The 20,072-nt window shown below is 57.9% G+C and overlaps 1 protein-coding gene across 1 annotated transcript; it reads right to left on the reverse strand.

The window, feature by feature from the left end:
• Nucleotides 1-182: 182 nt before the first annotated feature.
• Nucleotides 183-19,541, reverse strand: UNKL (unk like zinc finger). The gene is made up of 16 exons (XM_078863233.1): nt 19,450-19,541; nt 16,070-16,282; nt 13,247-13,456; nt 8,132-8,308; nt 7,750-7,871; nt 7,017-7,152; nt 6,780-6,897; nt 6,071-6,155; nt 4,957-5,072; nt 4,530-4,649; nt 3,921-4,041; nt 3,385-3,528; nt 2,346-3,026; nt 1,545-1,699; nt 699-1,022; nt 183-359 (listed from the first exon to the last, which is right to left on the reverse strand). The coding sequence occupies exons 2-16, from the start codon at nt 16,129-16,131 to the stop codon at nt 183-185; spliced, it is 2,748 nt and encodes a 915-aa protein (XP_078719359.1). The 5' UTR covers nt 16,132-16,282; nt 19,450-19,541.
• Nucleotides 19,542-20,072: the final 531 nt, after the last annotated feature.

A 20,072-nucleotide genomic window follows, 5' to 3' on the forward strand; every position in this document is an offset into this window, starting at 1 on the left:
GTCACAGAGGTGTGTGTGTGTGGGGTGTCACGCTGGTGTGTATGTGTGGTGTGTATGTGTGGTGTGTGTGGTGTGTCACAGAGGTGTGTGTGTGTGGTGTGTCACAGAGGTGTGTGTGTGTGTGGTGTGTCACGCTGGTGTGTCACGCTGGTGTGTGGTGTGTGTGGTGTGTCCCGGCTGGGCTACTTGGGGTTGCGCTGTGGAGACGTTTGGCTGGGGGTAGCGGCCGCCCTGCCCGGGGAGTGGGCCGGAGAGCGGCGCTCTCCCGAGGCCAACGTCTCGGCCCCCTCGGCTCCCCGGCACGCTCCCCCTGCGCCGCACTCCTCCTGCGCCGCACTGCTCGTGGCCAACTCCAGCGCCTGGGAGACCGGAAACACGCGGCAGCAGGGAGATGTGCATCAACCAATGCGGTGGATCAACCAGCAGATGGATCAAGCAGAAATTGCATCAACCAGGAGGTGGATCAACATTATTGGTGATATATTAGGGCGACTGCAATTCACTTTTCGTAGAGGTCACCGAAGTGATCCGCGAAGCGTTCAGTTCATGGTAACCCTGACCCCGGCCCCTGCCCCCGATCGAGAGAGGAAGGCTCCGTGTGGCCCAGACGCCACGCGGAGCCGCGGGCGGCGAGCGATACCCGAGCCGGGTCCCGGCCCGCTCAGCCCCCGCGCCCCCCGTCGTCGCCGCCGTCGTACCGTCGCGACGGCGCTCGGCTCCTCCCGTAGCCGGCGCTGGGCGGCGCGCGGCCGGGACGGCGACACGCGGCTCGGGTCCCCGGGACGCGCCCGGCTCCCCGGGACCGCCGCTGGGTTGCCGCCGGAGCCGCCCGGTCCGGCTCGGCGGGCTCCCGGAGCGGCGGCGGCGGGGGGGGGGTGGGGGGGCGCCGTCCCCCGCGCCCGCAGCGCCGCCATCTCGCGCTCCAGCTCGTCGCAGCGGCGCCGCGCGGCGTGGCACGCCCGCTCCGCCCCACGCAGCTCCTCGGCCGAGCACTGCGCCTCCATTTGCCACCACTTGCACACCTGGGGCACGCAAACAAAGACAAAGATAAAGACAAAAATCCCCCGTATAGCCTTAACAGACTGTAGGGGCAAGTGCTGTTAGTGAGCACCTATGAAGGCCGGAATGGTACACGAGGGGGTGGGTGGCCAGCACCACGCCCGACCGCCTTTGTCTCCCCAGTGGCGATGTTTACACACCGCACCAGGTACTCATTTGAGGATGAGTCGAACTAGGGGAGGCCCAGGACCGGTTCAGATAATCGTCACTGGTGTTAGCCGTGAGCGGGAATCGAACCCGGGTCGCCAGGTTCATAGCGCACGCAAACACGCACGCGCGCACACACGCGCATGCAACGTACTGACAAAGTCAGTACGGCTGACTTTGTACGTAAAAAAAGATGTTCTACATCCACACATTAACAGGCCGTTGGGGCGAGTGCCATTAGTAGCGAGCGGCTCCTATGAAGGCCGGCACGGCGGCACACAAGGGGGCGGGTGGCCGGCACCACGCCCAGACGCCTTTGTCCAAGGACATCTCAGCACCTCTCGTGTCTGCTGCCACGCGTCGTGCAGGAATCCGATCTTGCGATTGGCGCTCTCCAGCTCCTTGTGAGCATGCGCCAGCGTCGCGACCTTCAGCTCCCCGCGCGGCTCCCGGTCCCGCCCGGCCCACAGTCCCTCGGGCCTCCCGTTGAGCCCTGGGGGAGGGCGCGGGGCGCGTGCGGAGAGGAGAGAGACGATGGCACTGCCGTCGAGGCCGGCCCGTACGTAGCGTCGCCGGTACGCTCGGTATTCCTGCCATCCCCGCGACACGAGGCTATCGCGCCAAGCCAGGCGCTGCGCTTCACGGGCGCCGGTGCAGGTGGTCTCCGGTTCACAACGGTCCAATTAACGACGATTCATTATTCACGACGTTTATATAACGCCACCATGGATCGACTTACGGGGGAGCGTCCAATAACCTGTGTTGTCAACCTGGACCTGATGACGGCCGAATGGGACAACTTGTCAGTGGTGATGAGACCAGGATTCACTGATAAGATAATCAGAATCGTTGGCTACATTTAAGTCTGTCCACAAAACTCACCTCTGTAAACTGGCCTTCACTTCCCTGCTTAGTCATGGCCGGGTACCCTGCTGGTTCTATCTATCTCCTGGCTTTCCATAAGCGGTGACGCATTGGTGGGGATCTACCGAATGAAACGCGCCACTTTAAAAATGTAAATTATCGTTATCGTTATGAATCGCCAATTTTTATTGTTTCTATGAAGCTGTAGAACTCGGGGTCACGATTGTAATATTAATCACACGGTTTCGGTCTCTCGACACGGCGTCTCCTCTCACCCAAGTTTCCGTGGTCGGCGATGCCAACGCCGAGGTATCCGCCGTCTCCGCCGTGGTGAGCCGGGAAGTACGGCCCCTTCCCGCCGGCCGTGCCGCAGCTATCGAGCGGCGAGTACGAGCACCATGGGAGCTCCGGCTGGCCAAACGCGTCGAACGACGCGTCCGGCGGGCTGAACATCGGGAAGACGTCCTCGCACTGGCCAATGGGCCGAAATTCCCGCTCCGAAAATTCCAACCGATCGAGCAGCCCTGAGCCCGGTCGCTGGGGGTCGCGGAATGCCGGCTCCGAACCCTCGCACGGCGGGCCGGTGCCGTGGAACCGCGGCTCCGATCGACCGCCGTAATCGACGCTGGGCCCACTTTGGAGCAGGTGGCCGAAGCTCGACGATTTCAACGGGATGGGAATCTGCAACTCCGAGTCGGCTTGGAAAAGCGTTTGGAAGTTGTTGGATTCCCGCACCGTGGGCCTGGCGCGGGGCCTGGTGTGGTTGGCGCTCGCAGGCTCGGAGTTCTTGCGGTGGCCGAGGAGGAGGCCGGGTGGCTCGGAGTGCGCCGAGAGGCTGGAGGCGCCGGCGGACGAGAGGGAGTGGGAGAGCGAGCGGGAGGACGCGGGGCTGAGCGGAGAGTCGGTGACAGGGGAGGGAGACGTGGAGTGTGACCCGGCCACGCTCGCGCTCTCTCCTGCACGCACGTGGGGGGGGGGGGGGGGGGGGACATGCGACGTGGTAGCGGTTAGCATGCCACGCTACGGAAACCAAGTTCGATTCCCGCTCACGGCCGCCCACACCGGTGACGATTAATCTGAACCTGTCCTGGGCCTCCCCTATTTAATTATGAAACTATTTTTATTTGAACAGATTCCACAAAGACAACTCTTTGTTGTTCTATGGGAAACGGAGCTTTTGGCAGCCAGGCTTCACGATTGTGGAATTCCCTTCCTTTCCATGATCAATGAAATCATTGCACTGAACATTGGGATCGGACGTCTTCGCGTTCGGTCGGGACCGGTGCAGATCACGCGACCAGCGCCGCCGCTCACCTCTCCAGCCGCCGATGCCCTCGCCCTCCCCGGCTTCGCGGGCTGCGTGCAGCTCTCGCTCCGTCTCCCCCTCCTCCTCCTCCTCCACCGTCGCGGCCGCGCCCCCCCCATAATTACCGAGCTCCAGAGACCCCAGCGCTGAACCTGGTGGTGGCAGGGTCGGGTTTGGGGTCACACGACAGGGTCATGGTCGGGGTCCGGGTCGGGGTCATGATCACGCGAGGGGTTCGGTGCTAGGCCGGCGCTGGGCTGGGCCCTGCGCCGGCTAGTAAACTAAAACTAAATAATTGTTTATTTTATCACGTAAGGCCTACTGATGATTTGTGCAGTGGCTGCGATTCAGGACCTCCAGCTTCGTGATAGATTAAACCCAGGGGTCTTCTGCGTTGGATCTTTCACAACCGGTGTTTGTTTGCGAGTTCTTTTGAATTCCATTCGGAACTTCACTTTGCACCGACCCCCACGTGAGGTCGACACGAGGCCCCTCCCACACTCCACTTGGACACCGTACGACGTGGACGACGTGATCGGCCTACCCAAGAGCTCATGCAGGGACGGCATGGACGGGACCTGGTAGCAGGATGGGAGGGTGACCCGCGGGATGGAGGAACGCCCCGGGGAGTGGAGTCCAACGACACCGGCCTCCGCAAACAACGCCTGCAGCCACTCGCAAAATACAAAGACAAAGATCCCCCCAATAGCCTTTAACAGACTGTAGGGGCAAGTGCTGTTAGCGAGCAGCACCAATGAAGGCCGGCACGGCATACGAGGAAGGTGGGTGGCCAATACCACGCCCGGCCGCCTTTGTCTCCCCAGTAGCGACGTTTACACACCGCACCAGGTACTCATTCGAGGCAAAGTCGACCTGGGGGAGGCCCAGGACCAGTTCAGATAATCGTCACTGGTGTTGGCCGTGAGCGAGAATCGAATCCTGGTCGTCAGGTTCGTAGAGCAGCGCGCTAACCGCCTCGTCATGCTCTGATCTCGCCACCGCCACCATCGTCGTAGTTCGCTGTACACCACAGGGGTCCCCGATTACGTGATGTTACAGCGCATTCCTGGAAACAGCGTGTCGTTGTGGTGACACCGTGTGGGTGTTGTGGCAGCCACCGCGTGGGTGTTGTGGCCGGGCCTGCGTGATGTACCCGCTCGTCGGCGCGCCACGCGGAGGCCCTGGGGGAGCCCAAGCTGGCTCTGCGTGCGGCCTCGCGAGGCCACAGCGGGCTGCCCCAGTCGGCCGAGCGCGAGCGCCCAAACGCCGTCACCTGCAAACGCAGCGGCCGGCCGGCGTTCACCTCCGGTACGTCGATGGAAATTCCACGTTTCTATGGTGGGGAACCGGTCTCGTCGAAGAGTCAACCGCTTTGCACTCCCAACGAGGGGGGTCACGAGAGGCCGAGTTGGCTGCCGACAGATATTGGAGCTGGCCGCTCGCGTTACAGCAACGAGTGTAAATGACGTGTCATTGTGCGCAAAATGTAATCGCTTTCAAATACGATTCGATATTTTAAAAATATATATATATTGTGCGAGACGAGCAATGCTGGCACGGGGGCGGGGGGGGGCTCTCACGTTGCCTGCGTGCGTGGGCATCTCGCAGGGCGGGGGGCTGCCTGGCATCTCGCAGGGCGACTTTCCTGGCCAGCCCACGGGGAAGGCGTCCTCCTCCCCTCCTCCGCTCAGCATCTCTGCTCCAGACAAAGACAAAGATCCCCCCCCCCCGTGTAGCCTTAACAGACTGTCGGGGCAAGTGCTGTTAGCGAGTAGCACCTGTGAAGGCCGGCACGGCACACGAGGGGGCGGTTGGCCAGCATCACGCCAGGCCGCCTTTGTCTCCCAAGTGCCGATGTTTACTACACACCGCACCGAGGTACTCATTTAAGGCTGAGGTGGCCTTGGGGAGGTCCAAGACTCATTCAGAGAATCGTCACCGATATTGGCCCTGAGAGGGAATTGAACGCGGACGACGCAGCAAGGCAGACGATGCCACGACACGGACTACACCGCTGGCTGCAGCCACAATCGTCCTCGAGTGTGCCAATGACAAGGCCAATATCCCAGGCACAAGTGTAGTGGGCCCAAGACGAGGGAGACGGTTAACGGGGCCCCTCACACGCGATATCCTAAGGAGGTAGCCCCTCCGGACTGCCCTGACTCTGGTTACAGCGCTCACCCTACACTGGCTATGTCTGAACCCGACCCTAGCTAGGGTCCGGGGTCTGCCCACTGGGCTCTTCGGGTCTTCGGGTGGACGAGGACCGCCGGACCCGTTGAGGGGTGCGGCTTTTCTACCCGTTCCAGGGTCTCTCCGCCCCCAGCCACGCCTCCCTTCTAGAACTCTCTAGGGGGCCCTGGAATATCCCCCAGCCCCCCTCTTGGGGTCTGGGGACCCTAGTGGCCCAACGGCCCGGCTCATCCTACGCAGCCTGTCCACCACCCCCTGTTGACACATGTCCGCTACCGCAGGTAAGGACGAATGGGAATATAGACAACGCCCAACCATGCTGCTACAGAAGCATCAAACTGGCAATCACCTCCAGATTACAAGCAGCGCACTCGCCCCTGCCGGACATCTCCTCCTCCAGTCTCAATACAGACTCGTCACTCCGTCTCCTCGGCGGGCTCCCTCTCACAACCGTCCACCCACGTCGCTCCCTCCCTTTGTAAGATCGACGGGGACACTCACTCTCAACGTGGGCGAAGGCGCAGAACGGACCGCGTGGGCACAGCCCCATCTGCTGCATGTCGTTGCACTTGGTGGACTTGTAGATCTGCGCACACGCGCGGAGGGCGGAGGGCGGAGAGCGGAGGTTTACGCGCTGTAGCTACGAAGCTCTTCATCGCAGATGTCCTCCAGTAGGGGCGGCGGGTCAGAAAGTAACAACAACAAACGACTCACAAAACGATAGGAGTGCAAAGTAGACAATAGGTAAGCTAGTCCCGAAAAAAAAATTAATTAATAAAGCCTATGAGTACAAATTGCACAAGTACATACATTTGTTATGATCTTTCAACACTAAATGAGCACTTGCGTGCGTGTGTATGCAAATTTGTGTGCGTACGTACGTGTACACGCGTGCTTTGTAGGTGTGCGCGCGAGCATGTGCGCACACGCGTTTTTACGTCCTTGTCTTGTGTACGTGCGTGTGTACATGCGTGTGTACGTGTGTGTGTGCGTGCGTGTATGTACACGTGCGTGCGTGTGTACGTGTGTGCGTGTGTGTGTGTACGTGCGTGCGTGTATGTACACGTGCGTGCGTGTGTACGTGTGTGTGTGTATGTGTGTCTGTACGTGCGTGTGTACGTGCGTGTGTACGTGTGTGTGTGTGTGCGTGTGTACGTGTGTGCGTACGTGCGTGCGTGTGTGCGCGTGCGTGTGCGTGCACGTGCGTGACCTCGGGGTGGAACTGCTGCTCCGTGCGCGTGTGGCAGTAGAGGCAGGCGTCCTTGCTCTCACACAGACTCGGCTCCCCCCACTCGTCCCCGTGCTTCACCTGCGGACACGGGGTCGACCTGCACGCACGCACAGACAAAGATCCCCCGCGCGGCCTTTAACAGGCCGTCAGGGCAAGTGCGCGACACAGGAGGGGGCCGCGGTGCCGGGGAAGGGGCCGCCGCGGAGCCCGTCTCACCGGTACTTGTGCTGCCGGGGGCCGCGTCTGCGGTCGCGCTCGTTGTGGAAGTAGGGGCAGGCGTAGCCCTGGCGGCAGAGGCGCGGAGCGCGGCGACACGGCTCCGTCTTGTACCCTCCCAGCACGAAGTTCGTGTCTGTACGCACGCGCAAAGACACAAACGCACGCACGTTAACACACGCACACGCACAAACACACGCGCACACACACGCGCAAACACACACGCGCAAACACGCGCACACACACATGCACACACACGCGCTGTGCACGCCACAGTGGACGTTGAGATCCCGCGACGTTGTCCGTAGCAGGGCACGACGTGCACACGTCACAGTCCGCAGTTGACCAACTCCGTCCCGTCCCTCCCCTGCAGCCCTTTCGTGAACCCCACGTGCTCCTCTGTTATGGTCACGTGCTCCTCGACCCTTGCACACTGCCCCCTGCCATTTAATCACCCTCTCTCGTTGTTACCGCTCTTTAAACTTTGTTATAGAACGCATGGAGCTTGCTCAGGCGCTTTATGGAACTATAAAATAAGAAACCCGCAGCGCGACGTCGCCCTCTAGCTGCAGACTACCGCCCGCCCGCAGGCTGCCGGCGCCGCGTTGACCACGGCCGCAGAAACAGCCGCCACCGGTGGTGGGTGCCCCCTGGCCACGGGGCGCCTCTTCGGGGCGTAGCGCACGGGAGGTGTGGACGGCGAGGATGACGGCGACGTTACCCTGCCGCTCACCGTGCCAGCGCGGCTCCTCGGCCAGCACGCGCTCCATCGCGCTCTGCGTCGCGGTTATCTGCTGCGGGAAGTCGCTGGGGCTGGCGAGGCCGCTCCCCAGCACCTCCAGTGCCTGCAGCTCCCTGCAAGTGGGGGGCGGTGGGGGGGGGGGGGGGGCCGGCGGCGCCACAGATCCAGAATATTTATTTAGACTGGAGGAGGAATCCGTTATCAGTCAGTCAACCCCATGGCGCCTGGTTCTGTCCCTGGCACCTGCCGGCGGGCCTTCGGCACTTCACGTGGCCTCAAAGTGCGCCTGGCCCGGCACAAGCGCCATGGTCACGTCACCGCCGCTTAGTGGCCAACGGCGGGCGGCCTGCTCGTGGCGGTCGCGGGCCCTCACCGGATGTCATAGACGGGCGGCCTCAGGTCGGCCGTGCTGTGAGCGAAGGCGCAGTGGGGCCCGTTCTTTGTGCAGAGGCCGCGCAAGTCCGACGCGTGCACGCACATGTTGGTCTTGTAGTAGCGCAGGTGGTACTTGCGCTCCGTGTCGCCCGACGTGCGGTGAAGCAGGGGGCACCTGCGGCGGCAAGGGAACTCCGGGTCACTCGCTCAGCACTCGACCGGAAAAACATCACGAGTAAGGTCGCCCCCTTTCAGCAGGCTCGGGCAGGCAGGCTCAGGTCTGGAGAACAGGATGACTTTAGGTCCAGTACGACCAGAACCAGCGACTCCTCTTATCTTCAAGGAATCACGAGCAACAAGATCAATTCTCCCGCAGTTGTCACGGATCAATTTGGAGCTGCGGTTCATATGGACCGTGGTTAAGTCAGTCGGGGATAAGAGGAGTTTCCCTGCGAATGCGACATGGAATGCACTGCCGTGCGAGTTGGACTCGTTGGGCTCACCGGAGTGGGGCGGTCTCCACACTGAAAACTCGATACTCTTAATCATTCACACCCACACGACACGGAGAAAAAAACACAGCACCCTCACGTTCTTATCCTCAAAGCACCCCCCAACCCTGGATGCCTGCGGGGCCAGGTGTCGGGGCACGTTGGACGCACTCGCACCCACAGTTTGTACCACGATTGTTTTCCGTTTGTGTCACACTGCTCTCCGTATTTTGAACATCCCGCAGGCCTGAATTCCTCGGATGTTTTCAAAGTGGCAGCCAAAACTGGAAATTCAAGTGTTGCGTTGGACACAGCGGCAGCGACCCGCTCCGGTCCCCCCCGATCGCGTCCTAAGAGAGTGAACGACGCGGAAACGCAGCGACCGGCGCTCCCGACAGAAGGCTGTCGCGTCTATAACAGAGAGGAAAACTCACAAACCCAGCGGAGCCACGGGGCGTCTAACTGAGGATCGTGTCGGTGCATTCGCCGATCGTAGCAGAGGGTTTGCCGTGTCCTGAGATGCGGCAAACTTTTGGTTCTGTTGAACCGGTGAAGGAACTCGTGCCCCGAATGTTTACACGAACAATGCAACTTCATACCGGTTTTATGAAATGCTGAAAATAAAGTCTGTTGGCACTTTTTGGCAAATTAAGGAAATACCCAGCGCAGCGCTCTGCAGGTTCTGCCGAAAACTTAAGAGGCAGCACATTCATGCCGAGGGCCGCGGGCACGTGGCCACAAATCACTCCCTCGGCCACAAATCACTCCCTCGGCCACAAATCACTCCCTCGGAGCCAGAGGCAGCGGCGCTCGCAAGAAGAGGACGAAAACCGGCCGCGTGGCGCAGCTTTCGGCCGAACAGATCACAGACAAAACGCCGCAAGTTCAAATCCTGGTTGTGGGTTTCACTCAGCCCGTCGTGATTCCCGACCTCCGGAGACTTCAACGGCGGTCGTCCTATGAATAGTCTCACCCCCGCCATAGCAATGTGGAATTTCCACTTCTGGCTCTGCAAGGCAGCACCGACGGCATCACCGACGCCCGAATGTTAATTTTAGCCACAAATCACTTTAGATTTTTTGGGAGAGAGCCTAAAGCTTCCACGAGTCCGTGTACGCGACACCGACTCAGGTGACCCCATTGCGATAGCGGCTCCAGGTCTCGGGGGCGGTTCCCACTCGGTTCCCACTCGGTTCCCACTCGGTTCCCCCTCGGTTCCCCCCTCGGTTCCCCCCTCGGTTCCCACTCGGTTCCCCCTCGTTCCCTTGGGCCCAGGAGAGAGCGACCCCGTGACGATCCCTCTGAGCCACCAAACTCGCGACCACTCAGTAGGGGGAACGCGCTCACATTCAAGATACCTTGCTTCGTTGCAACATAGAGCGACTAACTATCGAGGCAGAACATTTTTTTTGTGAGACTCGAGATAAATTAGGAATTATGTGTCGTGTGAACCCTTAGCTACCAACGAGTTTCCAACGCCTTAACACAGTTTTTTTTTAATGTTTTTTTACATTTCCTCATTTCGTGCCATGCCTCACAAAAACGCACTTTCAAATAGTAAGTCTGACGTGCGTGACTTGAATCGTTTATCACAAATCTCCTTCCTTGATTGCACAACTATTTTGTTTGACTATGTTGTTTTTTTACCAGGTAAGGCCCACTGAGCCATGTAGCTATTTTTTCAGAATCGACTGGCTATCACAAATAACAGCTCAACGTAGTGGCTTATCACGTAGGAAATGTATAGCAGCAGCCAAACGCTCTCCACGTGGAGGGCGGCCGAGCCCTCGTCAGCCTGCCGGCTTCCAGATCAACAGCATCCACTCGCATTTGTTGATGCAAGCAAAGCCGACATCGGCTTCACCCTTTCGGGTCCACATCAGCAGCCGGGTTTGTGAGACTATCCTGCCGGGTCGCCAGATGCTGTTGTCGTACACGAGCGCACCGTGCGTTGCCACGGAGCATTATGGGTAATTATGTTTACTGTTCAGCCTTCTGAGCATCTTGTGTACAGTATCTCATCAGCAAAGATATTAATTTAACAACGTACATTACAGCCTTGGGAATGTAGTTCCAAGTTAGGTTCAGGGAGAGTCTCGTGTCCAAGAACTGACCAGGTCTCCAAAGTGATAAAAGAAATTAAAAAAAATAACGTGCACCAATGAACCAAATTAAAATCAGGACCTAAACAACTGCGGAATCGAAGATACTGGACAAACGTAAATCAACGTTTCATCAAAGCTGAGCACCAAACTCCCCGCTGCGTGAATGGGGGGGGGGGGGAGCAGGAGACCGTGGCTCAGACATCGCCTCCATCACGGCGTGCCGACTGGCCGGCTGGCCGACTGGCCCCCGCCGCCGTTGCCCTGCACGTGCAGGAGGAGGCTGTCGCATGGCTCCGTGGCTACGTGTGGCTGATGTCAACGCACGCGACATGAACATGCACGGTTATTTATTTTATCATTTATTTTTCTTGTGTAACAGGTGCTCTAACTGTGTACGAGTGTTAAAGCATCGTCAGACGGCCTCCGGGGCCGATCACGGCCCAAAGGGCCAAAACGAAGGTCTGGCGACGTACCCAGGAGAGGGCCGCAGCTCGCATGGGGAGTCAGGCGGTGCCACTCTCTCACTTCCAGACCGCTTCGGAGGACGAGGAAGCTGGCTGGGCAAGTTTCGTTCCTCGTAAGCGAGTTCGCGTTTCTCTATCACCACCACGACCACCACGACCACCACGACGAGGGGAAAAGAGCGCCACCCTCCCCACCGCGTTCCGCAGTCGAGCTGAAAACCACTTCCTCGTAGCAGAGCCCAGCGCCTGCCCCCGTCCGACGGAAAGACCCAAACGGTCTCCCTGAACAAACCGTTCACGGAAAGAGGTTTTTATTTCTTCATTCATCACGCACAGTCAGCGAAGGAGCGTTGCGCCAAGCGGTGTGACCTCTTGCGACGGGCATTTGCGTGAACTGCTCTTGCTGCCATTCACCGATGTCGAATGGGGGGGGGGCACGGGGAGAGCCGCGCCGTTCCGTTGAGGGGGGGGGGGGCGCAGTCCACTTCGAACGTCGACCGCCATCTGGCGCGAGTGCTGTTTGCTGACGGAGTTTGCGCATCGAGACGGGATGATGACGTGTCCACAGAGTGACGGCCGTCTCCCTCGAACCGAGCCCTCGAACGCTCGGAGAGCGGCCGCAGATGCGACGGTGACGTTTCTGATGACGCGCCGTGGGCCTCGGTATCAACGCTCACCCGACCGTCACGCATCGCGGGCACGACTCATCGCTTTAAACCATTTTGTTTCGCTGCTGCTGCTGCTGCTGCAGCTGCTGCTGCTGCAGCTGCTGCTGCTGCAGCTGCATGCGGCAAGCTGACAGAACGCACACTCAGAGCTAAGGACCCCGCGGTGCCTGACTCACAATCTGTCTTGAGACTGCTGCAGCAGGAGGAGGAGGAATCCGATGAGCGATGAAGCTCTTTTCCAGTAGGAGCGGCGGGTAAGAAAGCCACAACAGCAACAAACAATACAACACCGAGAGGTGTGCAAAGTATATGAAGGCAAAACAAGTCACTAAATGTATTTGTTTTGTACGAGTCCACAAAAGTCCATCAGTGCAGCTCGGCGGGCCTGTGGCTGCACTGCCGTTGGGAGGGAGGAGCAAGGCCAGGCAGCACGTGGGGGCCCAGGGAGGCTGCAGAGTCGCCCCTCGTGTAACTCAACCGACACGTGTTTCATTTTACCCGGTAAGGCGCACTGAGCTGTACAGCTCTTTTTCAGAAGCCACCTGGCTACCACAAATGATAGCTCAAAGACAAAGTGGCTGATATCATTGTGTGGAAATTTATAGCAGCCAAATACTCAAGACACACGATGTTTCTAAGCGTGGAGGGAAAAACCGGAGGACTCGGAGAAAAATCCACGCGACCGCCACGGGGAGACAGGGAGGCACGCAAACTCCAAAAATACAGCAGGTGTCAGGGTCGGAATCGAGCCCACGACGAGGTAGTTAACATCTCCGAGCCACCATGGTGAGATGGCGAACGTCACTCGGTAAAGAAGACTTATGGACGCTCCTCGTGAAGAGTCAAAGTCCAAGCGTGCCGCTGCACACGAGCGCCGGGACGCGGCTCGTCTGCCTCCGCCGGGGGCCTGGCGGCACTCGAGGCCCCTCGGCAATGAGTAACGAGATGCCGCTGACGCTTTACGGCCGGCGAGTATCACCGCGATCGGCAAAAGCTGAGCCCGGTCACGCGGCGCGCACGGGAGTCACGAGCTGGCGACGCCGACTCACACTCCCACCCGGCCACTGCGTGCTGAGCGGTGCTTAGTGCTTCCTCTAATCGTCCATCCCCCGGCGCCTCCCGTGAGCACGGTTGGTTACGAACGGTGCGAAATAAGTTCCGCACGTACGCACCCACGTACACATGTACGCACATAAACACACACACACGCACGCACGTACGTACACGCACGTACACGCATGTACACACGCACGTACACGCACGTACACGCACGTACACATACACACACGTGCACACACACGTACACATGCACACACGCACGTACGCACGCACGTACGCACGCACACACGCACGTACACACACACGTACACACGCAACTGGCTCACCCGTCCCCGTTGGGGCAGGCCCCGGCCGTCTCGTCGTACTCGGTGCAGTACTCGTCAGGGCTGTAGCTGAAGGTGCCGTCGCGGCGGCGCAGGGGCCGGCGCCTGCGCTGGTTGGCGAAGTGCCAGTGGAAGCAGGTGTAGGGCCGGTGCTGCGTGCACTTGTGCTGCGTGAAGAGCGCGCACTGCTCCGTGCGGAAGTCACGCAGGTACCTACACGCAGCACGCAGAGCCGCGTTACCTGCGTGCGTAGGTGGAACTTGTTTCGCACCGCACGTAGCCGACCGTGCTACAGGTGGCGGTGAAACGGTGAAGGGAAGGAACTGAATATACAGCAAAACTGCGAACAGCCCTGGGCCTCCATCAAACCTAATTCGACCCTGCACACAGCCCACAGGCCCACAGGAGCACGGGCACAGGCACACAACTCACAGTCCCACAGGATCACGGGCACACAGGATCAATGGAACCAGTCCGCAGGCTCACAAGATCACACGGAGCCTGCCAATGATTGCTGTTTTTTATTTGGCTTCACCTTTGCATTTCTGTTAGTTTTTGCTTAGGCAGCAGGGCCATGCAGCGAAGGCTTCTGGCGATGGCCGCGAGGGGTTCGCTGGCAGACGCGGGAAGGCGAAAGCGGGGGGAGACGACAGGAGAGCACAGAGGAAGGTACCACGGTGAATTTGCCGCCCTGCCCTCTTGATAGCAGCCACAGCACGTGCCCAGAGAGGCGAAGCACTGTGACTCACACTGACGAGAAGTGGAGTGGCTGTCAGGGCAACATCGCAAGACACTTCCTGGCAGTTGGATTGGGGAAATAGAGGCACAGGCGTCACGTGGTGCCAGCACAGAACGGTCCCGTCTAAGTACACGAGAGCCCAACAGAGACCAAGTCGACCGGCATGTTGTCTAAATAACCCTTCAGACATTGCACAGTCAGTCGCAAGACACCATCATGAACGTCCATTTACCACACTACAGTAAATATTTACATGTTTTGAGTGAAAAAAAGCTGTACCAATAAATGACTGTGACGGAGTGTGCTTTGTCGTTTCCTTTTGTGAATATGTAAAAAAAACTGCCAATCTTAATATCTGTAAGTTTCCACTGATATTTCGTTTCACGAAATTCACGTGCAGTGGGTGAGCCGCGTTGTTCGGAAGTCGAGGGAAGGAACCACACCGCCACCGTGGGCTCCGCAGAGCGCTTCCACAAACACACGAAGCACGAGGAAGCTTGAAACGGCGCTCTCAGCAGGCTGGTCGAGCGGAGTACCGGTCCGGAGCTAACGAGCCGGGCTGGAACTCGAGGGGGAGTTGGAGCTGGAACTAGAGCTGGAGCTGGAGGTGGCTCCAACGAGCAACCAGGTGGAGGTGAGAGAGGGTGGCAGGAGCACGGCCCGGTCACAGTCACAATCGGTATTTAGACTGCAGCAGCAGCAGGAGGAAGAATCCGATGAGCTATGAAGCTCTTCATCGCGAGTAGTCAGAAAGTTACAACTCCAACAGAGTCCAACGTGGAGGAAAGCTGAGCAAGTCGCTTCAAATAAATAAACACGAATCAAGCGTGTGAGCGAAAGCGCATAAAGTCCTGCCGATGTTTAAACACTAAGTGCAAGCTTAGGGCAAGGCAGTAAAACAACCCCGTGTGGGACCCCACCTGGGACCCGCACTGCCACCCCGAGTGGGTCGATTACGTCGAAAAAGTTAAAATGAAGACGGGCAGCTGGTGTGATAGGCCCTCAACCGCATTCCACGCGGGCACAGCACAGCGACGCGGCGCCCTTGTGGAGCCTGATTTACACGCGTGCTGCATCGTGCGTGATGAGATTTAATCCGGCCCCCCCCCCTTACCCCATTAAGAGCGATAAACGAGAGTGCGAGAGCTGCAGGGGCCCGTTGCGCCTGGGGCCACGCGCCGCACACGGAGCACGCGGCAACTGCTGCCGCAGCGGAGCGACATCACACATTGAAGCATTACACCTTTTACGGATTCAAATGGCGAAAAATAAAAATGTTCTCGCCACGTGCATAGATCCTGACAAGTTTTGTCCTGGGCAGCGCATTAAATCGGCCGCGGTCGCTGTCAGGGTAAGAATTGGTTTGCATGTTTGGAAAAATGTATCGTTTTGCGTGGCTCTCATCTCCAGGTTTCATTGGGCAACTGTCTGCTCGCTCTGGTGAGCGGCACAGCTTTACCGTGAGCCCGCCGTTACAGACAGACGGACAAATCCAATAGCGCGCTGAAACCGTCGTCCGTATTGCAGAAGCGGCGTCGATACGTGGCGCATTACGGGATTTCCCGCACCTCCGATTAGCGCGGTTGGCCACGTACGGTGCGAAACGAGTTCAACAAAGATCGCAAAGGTCTAAAATAATTCAGATTTCGGTTTAAACATAAAATAGCAGCTTGTCTTGTGCAACAGAGCGTGGGAAACTGGTTTACGACCACATTGACTTGTAAATAACTCCAAATTAGTACAGCATGCCTGGGGGTATGCAGTTCAGTCAAGACAGAAACATGACAAGAAGCGCACACACACACAGCGTGGTGAGCAGCACACAGACACACACAGACACACACAGACACACCCAGACACACACAGTGTAGTGAGCAGCACACAGACACACACACACAGACACACACAGACAGACACAGACACACACAGACATATACACACACAGACACACACACACACAGACACACAGACACACACACAGACACACACAGACACACACAGACACACACATACACACACACAGACAGACACACATACACAGACACACAGACACACACACACAGACGCGTGGCGGGGCGGTAACGCACGTGTAGTGGTGCGGCTTCTCGGCGCTGGCGACCGCGGGCGCTTCGCTGCACGCGGACGGCATCGCCGACGTCACAGGCGACGTCACAGGTGACGTCACAGGCGACTCACGGGGCCGCTCGCTGTGGCCGCGCCGGGCCTCCTCCTCCTCCTCGCTGGCCGGGGTTGGTGGCTCGCCGACGTCATCCGCCCAGCCGTGCCGCGAGCTGCTGGCCCTGGAGGCGCGCGGACAAAGACAAAGACAATGATTGCCCACCCCGGTATAGCCTTGACAGGCGGTTGGGGCAAGTGCTGTTAGCGAGTAGCGCCTACGAAGGCCGGCACGGTGGCACACGAGGGGGTGGGTGGCCAGCATCACGCCCGGCCGCCTTTGTCTCCCCAATGGCGATGTTTACTACACACCGCGCCAGGTACTCGTTTGAGGCTGAGTCTACCTAGGGGAGGCCCCATGACCGGTTCAGATAATCGTCACCGGTGTTGGTGACCGTGAGCGGAAATGGAACTCGGGTCGCCGGGTTCCGTAGCGCTGACCGCTGCCCCACCGCTCCTCCCCACGCAGGCAACGGCGGGCACGGCCACACACATCAGAAGTTCATTTCTCGGGATGTTTTCCGGAGCACAGTCCCAGACAACTCCAAACGATATGAGACCCCCGGGGTTGCACGTCGACTGATGGTGGTGATTGTTTACATTTGTAAAGCGGCGCGAGTCATCCGTAGACCCCCCCCACACCAACGAGCGTGGCCACCACCCTGATGTGGGGAGCGGCAGACAAACAGCAGCAGGGGGGGCGGCAGGGGGAGCGGCAGGGGGGGCGGCAGGGGGAGCGGCAGGGGGGGCGGCAGGGGGGGCGGCAGGGGGAGCGGCAGGGGGGGCGGCAGGGGGGGGGCAGGGGGGGGGGCTGCGGGGGGGAGCAGCAGGGGGGGGCAGCAGCACGAGGGGCTGGCGGCCACTTGACGCAGGGGGCAATGTCACAGCGGTAGCTCCACGTGCGAACATTCGATACAAATTCGTTTGTATTTTGTTGAACATTATTTTGCACAGAAACCTAAATAATAAATGCGCTGACATTTATAAACAATCAATGCATCGATCTGCCAGACTATAAGTAAGAATAAAATAACGTTTGTTAACTTTGTTTCTTAATGTCGGTTTATTTGAATAGTGTACAGTATCAAATAAAATATTATTTTCAATATAAATTTAATGGTGAGTTATGAAGTGTTTATCGTGTTAAACGGTGAGTTACAAAGGCTGGCAACACATCCTCATCGTACTAATGTGATCGATTATTCACTCGACGAAGTTTCCATATAGGAACGAAGCTCGGCGACTTCATCATCATCATTATCATCATCATCTCCTCTTAACCCGCACACTTCAAAACAACCCCGTGCTGTGTGCGTGACTGCGCGTGTGAGCCTGTGCATGATGGGTGTGTGTTTGTGTGTTTGTGTGTTTCTGTGTGTGTCTGTGTGTGTGTCTGTGTGTGTCTCTGTGTGTGTGTTTGTGTGTGTGAATCTGTGTGTGAGTCTGTGTGAGACTGTGTGTGAGTCTGTGTGTGTGTCTGTGTGTGTGTCTGTGTGTGAGTCTGTGTGTGAGTCTGTGTGAGACTGTGTGTGTCTGTGTGTGTCTGTGTGAGACTGTGTGTGTGTCTGTGTGTGTCTGTGTGTGTGTCTGTGTGTGTCTCTGTGTGTGTGTCTGTGTGTGTGAGTCTGTGTGTGAGTCTGTGTGAGACTGTGTGTGAGTCTGTGTGTGACACTGTGAGTCTGTGTGTGTCTCTGTGTGTGAGTCTGTGTGAGACTGTGTGAGACTGTGAGTGTCTGTGTGTGTGTCTGTGTGAGTATGTGTGTGAGTCTGTGTGAGACTGTGTATCAGTCTGTGTGAGACTGTGCATGATGGGTGTGTGTTTGCGACGGTGCTGTGAGTCAGTGTGAGTATGTGATGAACTGTGAAACTAACTGTGTGTGTACCCATGTGTGCGTGAGTGACTTTGTGTGTGTCTCTGTGTGTGTCTCTGTGTGTGAGTCTGTGTGAGACTGTGTGAGACTGTGTGAGTGTCTGTGTGTGTCTCTGTGTGTGTGTGTCTCTGTGTGTGTCTGTGTGAGACTGTGTGTGAGTCTGTGTGTGAGTCTGTGTGTGAGTATGTGTGTCTCTGTGTGAGACTGTGTGTGAGTCTGTGTGTGAGTCTGTGTGAGACTGTGTATGAGTCTGTGTGTGTCTCTGTGTGTGTCTCTGTATATGTATGTGAGTCTGTGTGACTATCTAAGTGTGTGTGGGTGTGTGTGAGTCTGTGTGTGAGTGTGTGTGAAACTGTGTGTGAGACTGAGTATGTGTGTGAGTGTGTGTGACTATCTAAGTGTGTGTGAGTGTGTGTGAGTCTGTGTGTGAGACTGAGTCTGTGTGTGAGTGTGTGTGAGACTGTGAGTCTGTGTGTGAGACTGTGAGTCTGTGTGTGAGACTGTGTGTGAGTGTATGTGAGACTGTGAGTCTGTGTGTGAGTGTGTGTGAGGCTGTGTGTGAGTGTGTGGATGAGACTGTGAGTCTGTGTGTGATACTGTGTGTCTGTGTGTAAGTCTGTGTGTGACACTGTGTGTCTGTGTGTGACACTGTGAGTCTGTGTGTGTGTGTGAGACTGTGTGTCTGTGTGTGGGACTGTGTGAGTCTGTGTGTCTGTGTGTGAGACTGTGTGTGTGTGTGAGACTGTGAGTCTGTGTGTGAGTGTGTGTGAGACTGTGTGTGAGTGTGTGTGAGACTGTGTGTCTGCGTGTGTGAGGCTGTGAGTCTGTGTGAGTGTGTGTGATACCGTGAGTGTGTGTGAGACTGTGTGTGTGTGTGAGTCTGTGTGTGTGAGACTGTGAGTCTGTGTGTGAGTGTGAGTCTGTGTGTGAGACTGTGTGTGAGTGTGTGTCTGTATGTGAGACTGTGAGTCTGTGTGAGTGTGTGTGAGTCTGTGTGTGAGTGTGTGTGAGACTGTGAGTGTGTGTGTGAGACTGTGAGTCTGTGAGTCTGTGTGTGAGTGCGTGTGAGTCTGTGTGTGAGCCTGTGTGTGAGTGTGTGTGAGACTGTGAGTCTGTGTGTGAGTGTGTGTGAGTCTGTGTGTGAGTGTGTGTGAGACTGTGAGTCTGTGTGTGAGACTGTGAGTCTGTGTGTGAGTGCGTGTGAGTCTGTGTGTGAGCCTGTGTGTGAGTGTGTGTGAGACTGTGAGTCTGTGTGTGAGTGTGTGTGAGTCTGTGTGTGAGTGTGTGTGAGACTGTGAGTCTGTGTGTGAGACTGTGAGTCTGTGAGTCTGTGTGTGAGTGCGTGTGAGTCTGTGTGTGAGCCTGTGTGTGAGTGTGTGTGTGACTGCGAGTCTGTGTGTGACGCCTCGGGCGCGACTCACTTCACCCAGGGAAGTTCAGCAGCAGCAGCAGCAATGGACGAGGAGGAGGAGGCGGCGGCTGTGAACGCCGACTCGCGGCTGGCTCCACTCAGCCCAGCTGGGGGGGGAGGCGGGGGGGCGGCTTGTCGGCTGCTGTCCTAGCTACAGACCACGCTGCGAGGCGATGGTGGAACACGCTGCTCTACACACAGTCCGAGTCGTCAGCAATGCGAACCCAGTGCGCCATGCCAGGGTGCAGCTGCCTGTAGGCTGCAGTCGGTGACAGCTCGGCTACGTGAAGCTGACAACATACTGTGCTGCTGCTGCTGCCTGCAGGCTGTGCGTGTACACAGGCTGCTGCTGCGGTGGTGGTGGTGGTGACGATGATGATGACTGCTGCTGCTGACGCTGCTGCTACTGCTGCTCCTGCTGCTTCTACTGCTGCTGCTGCTCTACTGCTGCTCTTGCTGACGCTGCTGCTGCTGCTTCTACTGCTGCTCCTGTTGCTGCTCCTGCTGACGCTGCTGCTGCTGCTTCTACTGCTGCTGCTGCTCCTGCTGCTGCTGTGCACGAGCCTCGTGTGAGCTGCAGCTTGCGCAGCTCTGCTCAAGTCGACATCGCTAGAGCCTCACGGCGAGACTGCT

Source organism: Lampetra fluviatilis, chromosome 1 (genome assembly GCF_964198595.1).
Source record: "Lampetra fluviatilis chromosome 1, kcLamFluv1.1, whole genome shotgun sequence".
NCBI lineage: Eukaryota > Metazoa > Chordata > Hyperoartia > Petromyzontiformes > Petromyzontidae > Lampetra > Lampetra fluviatilis.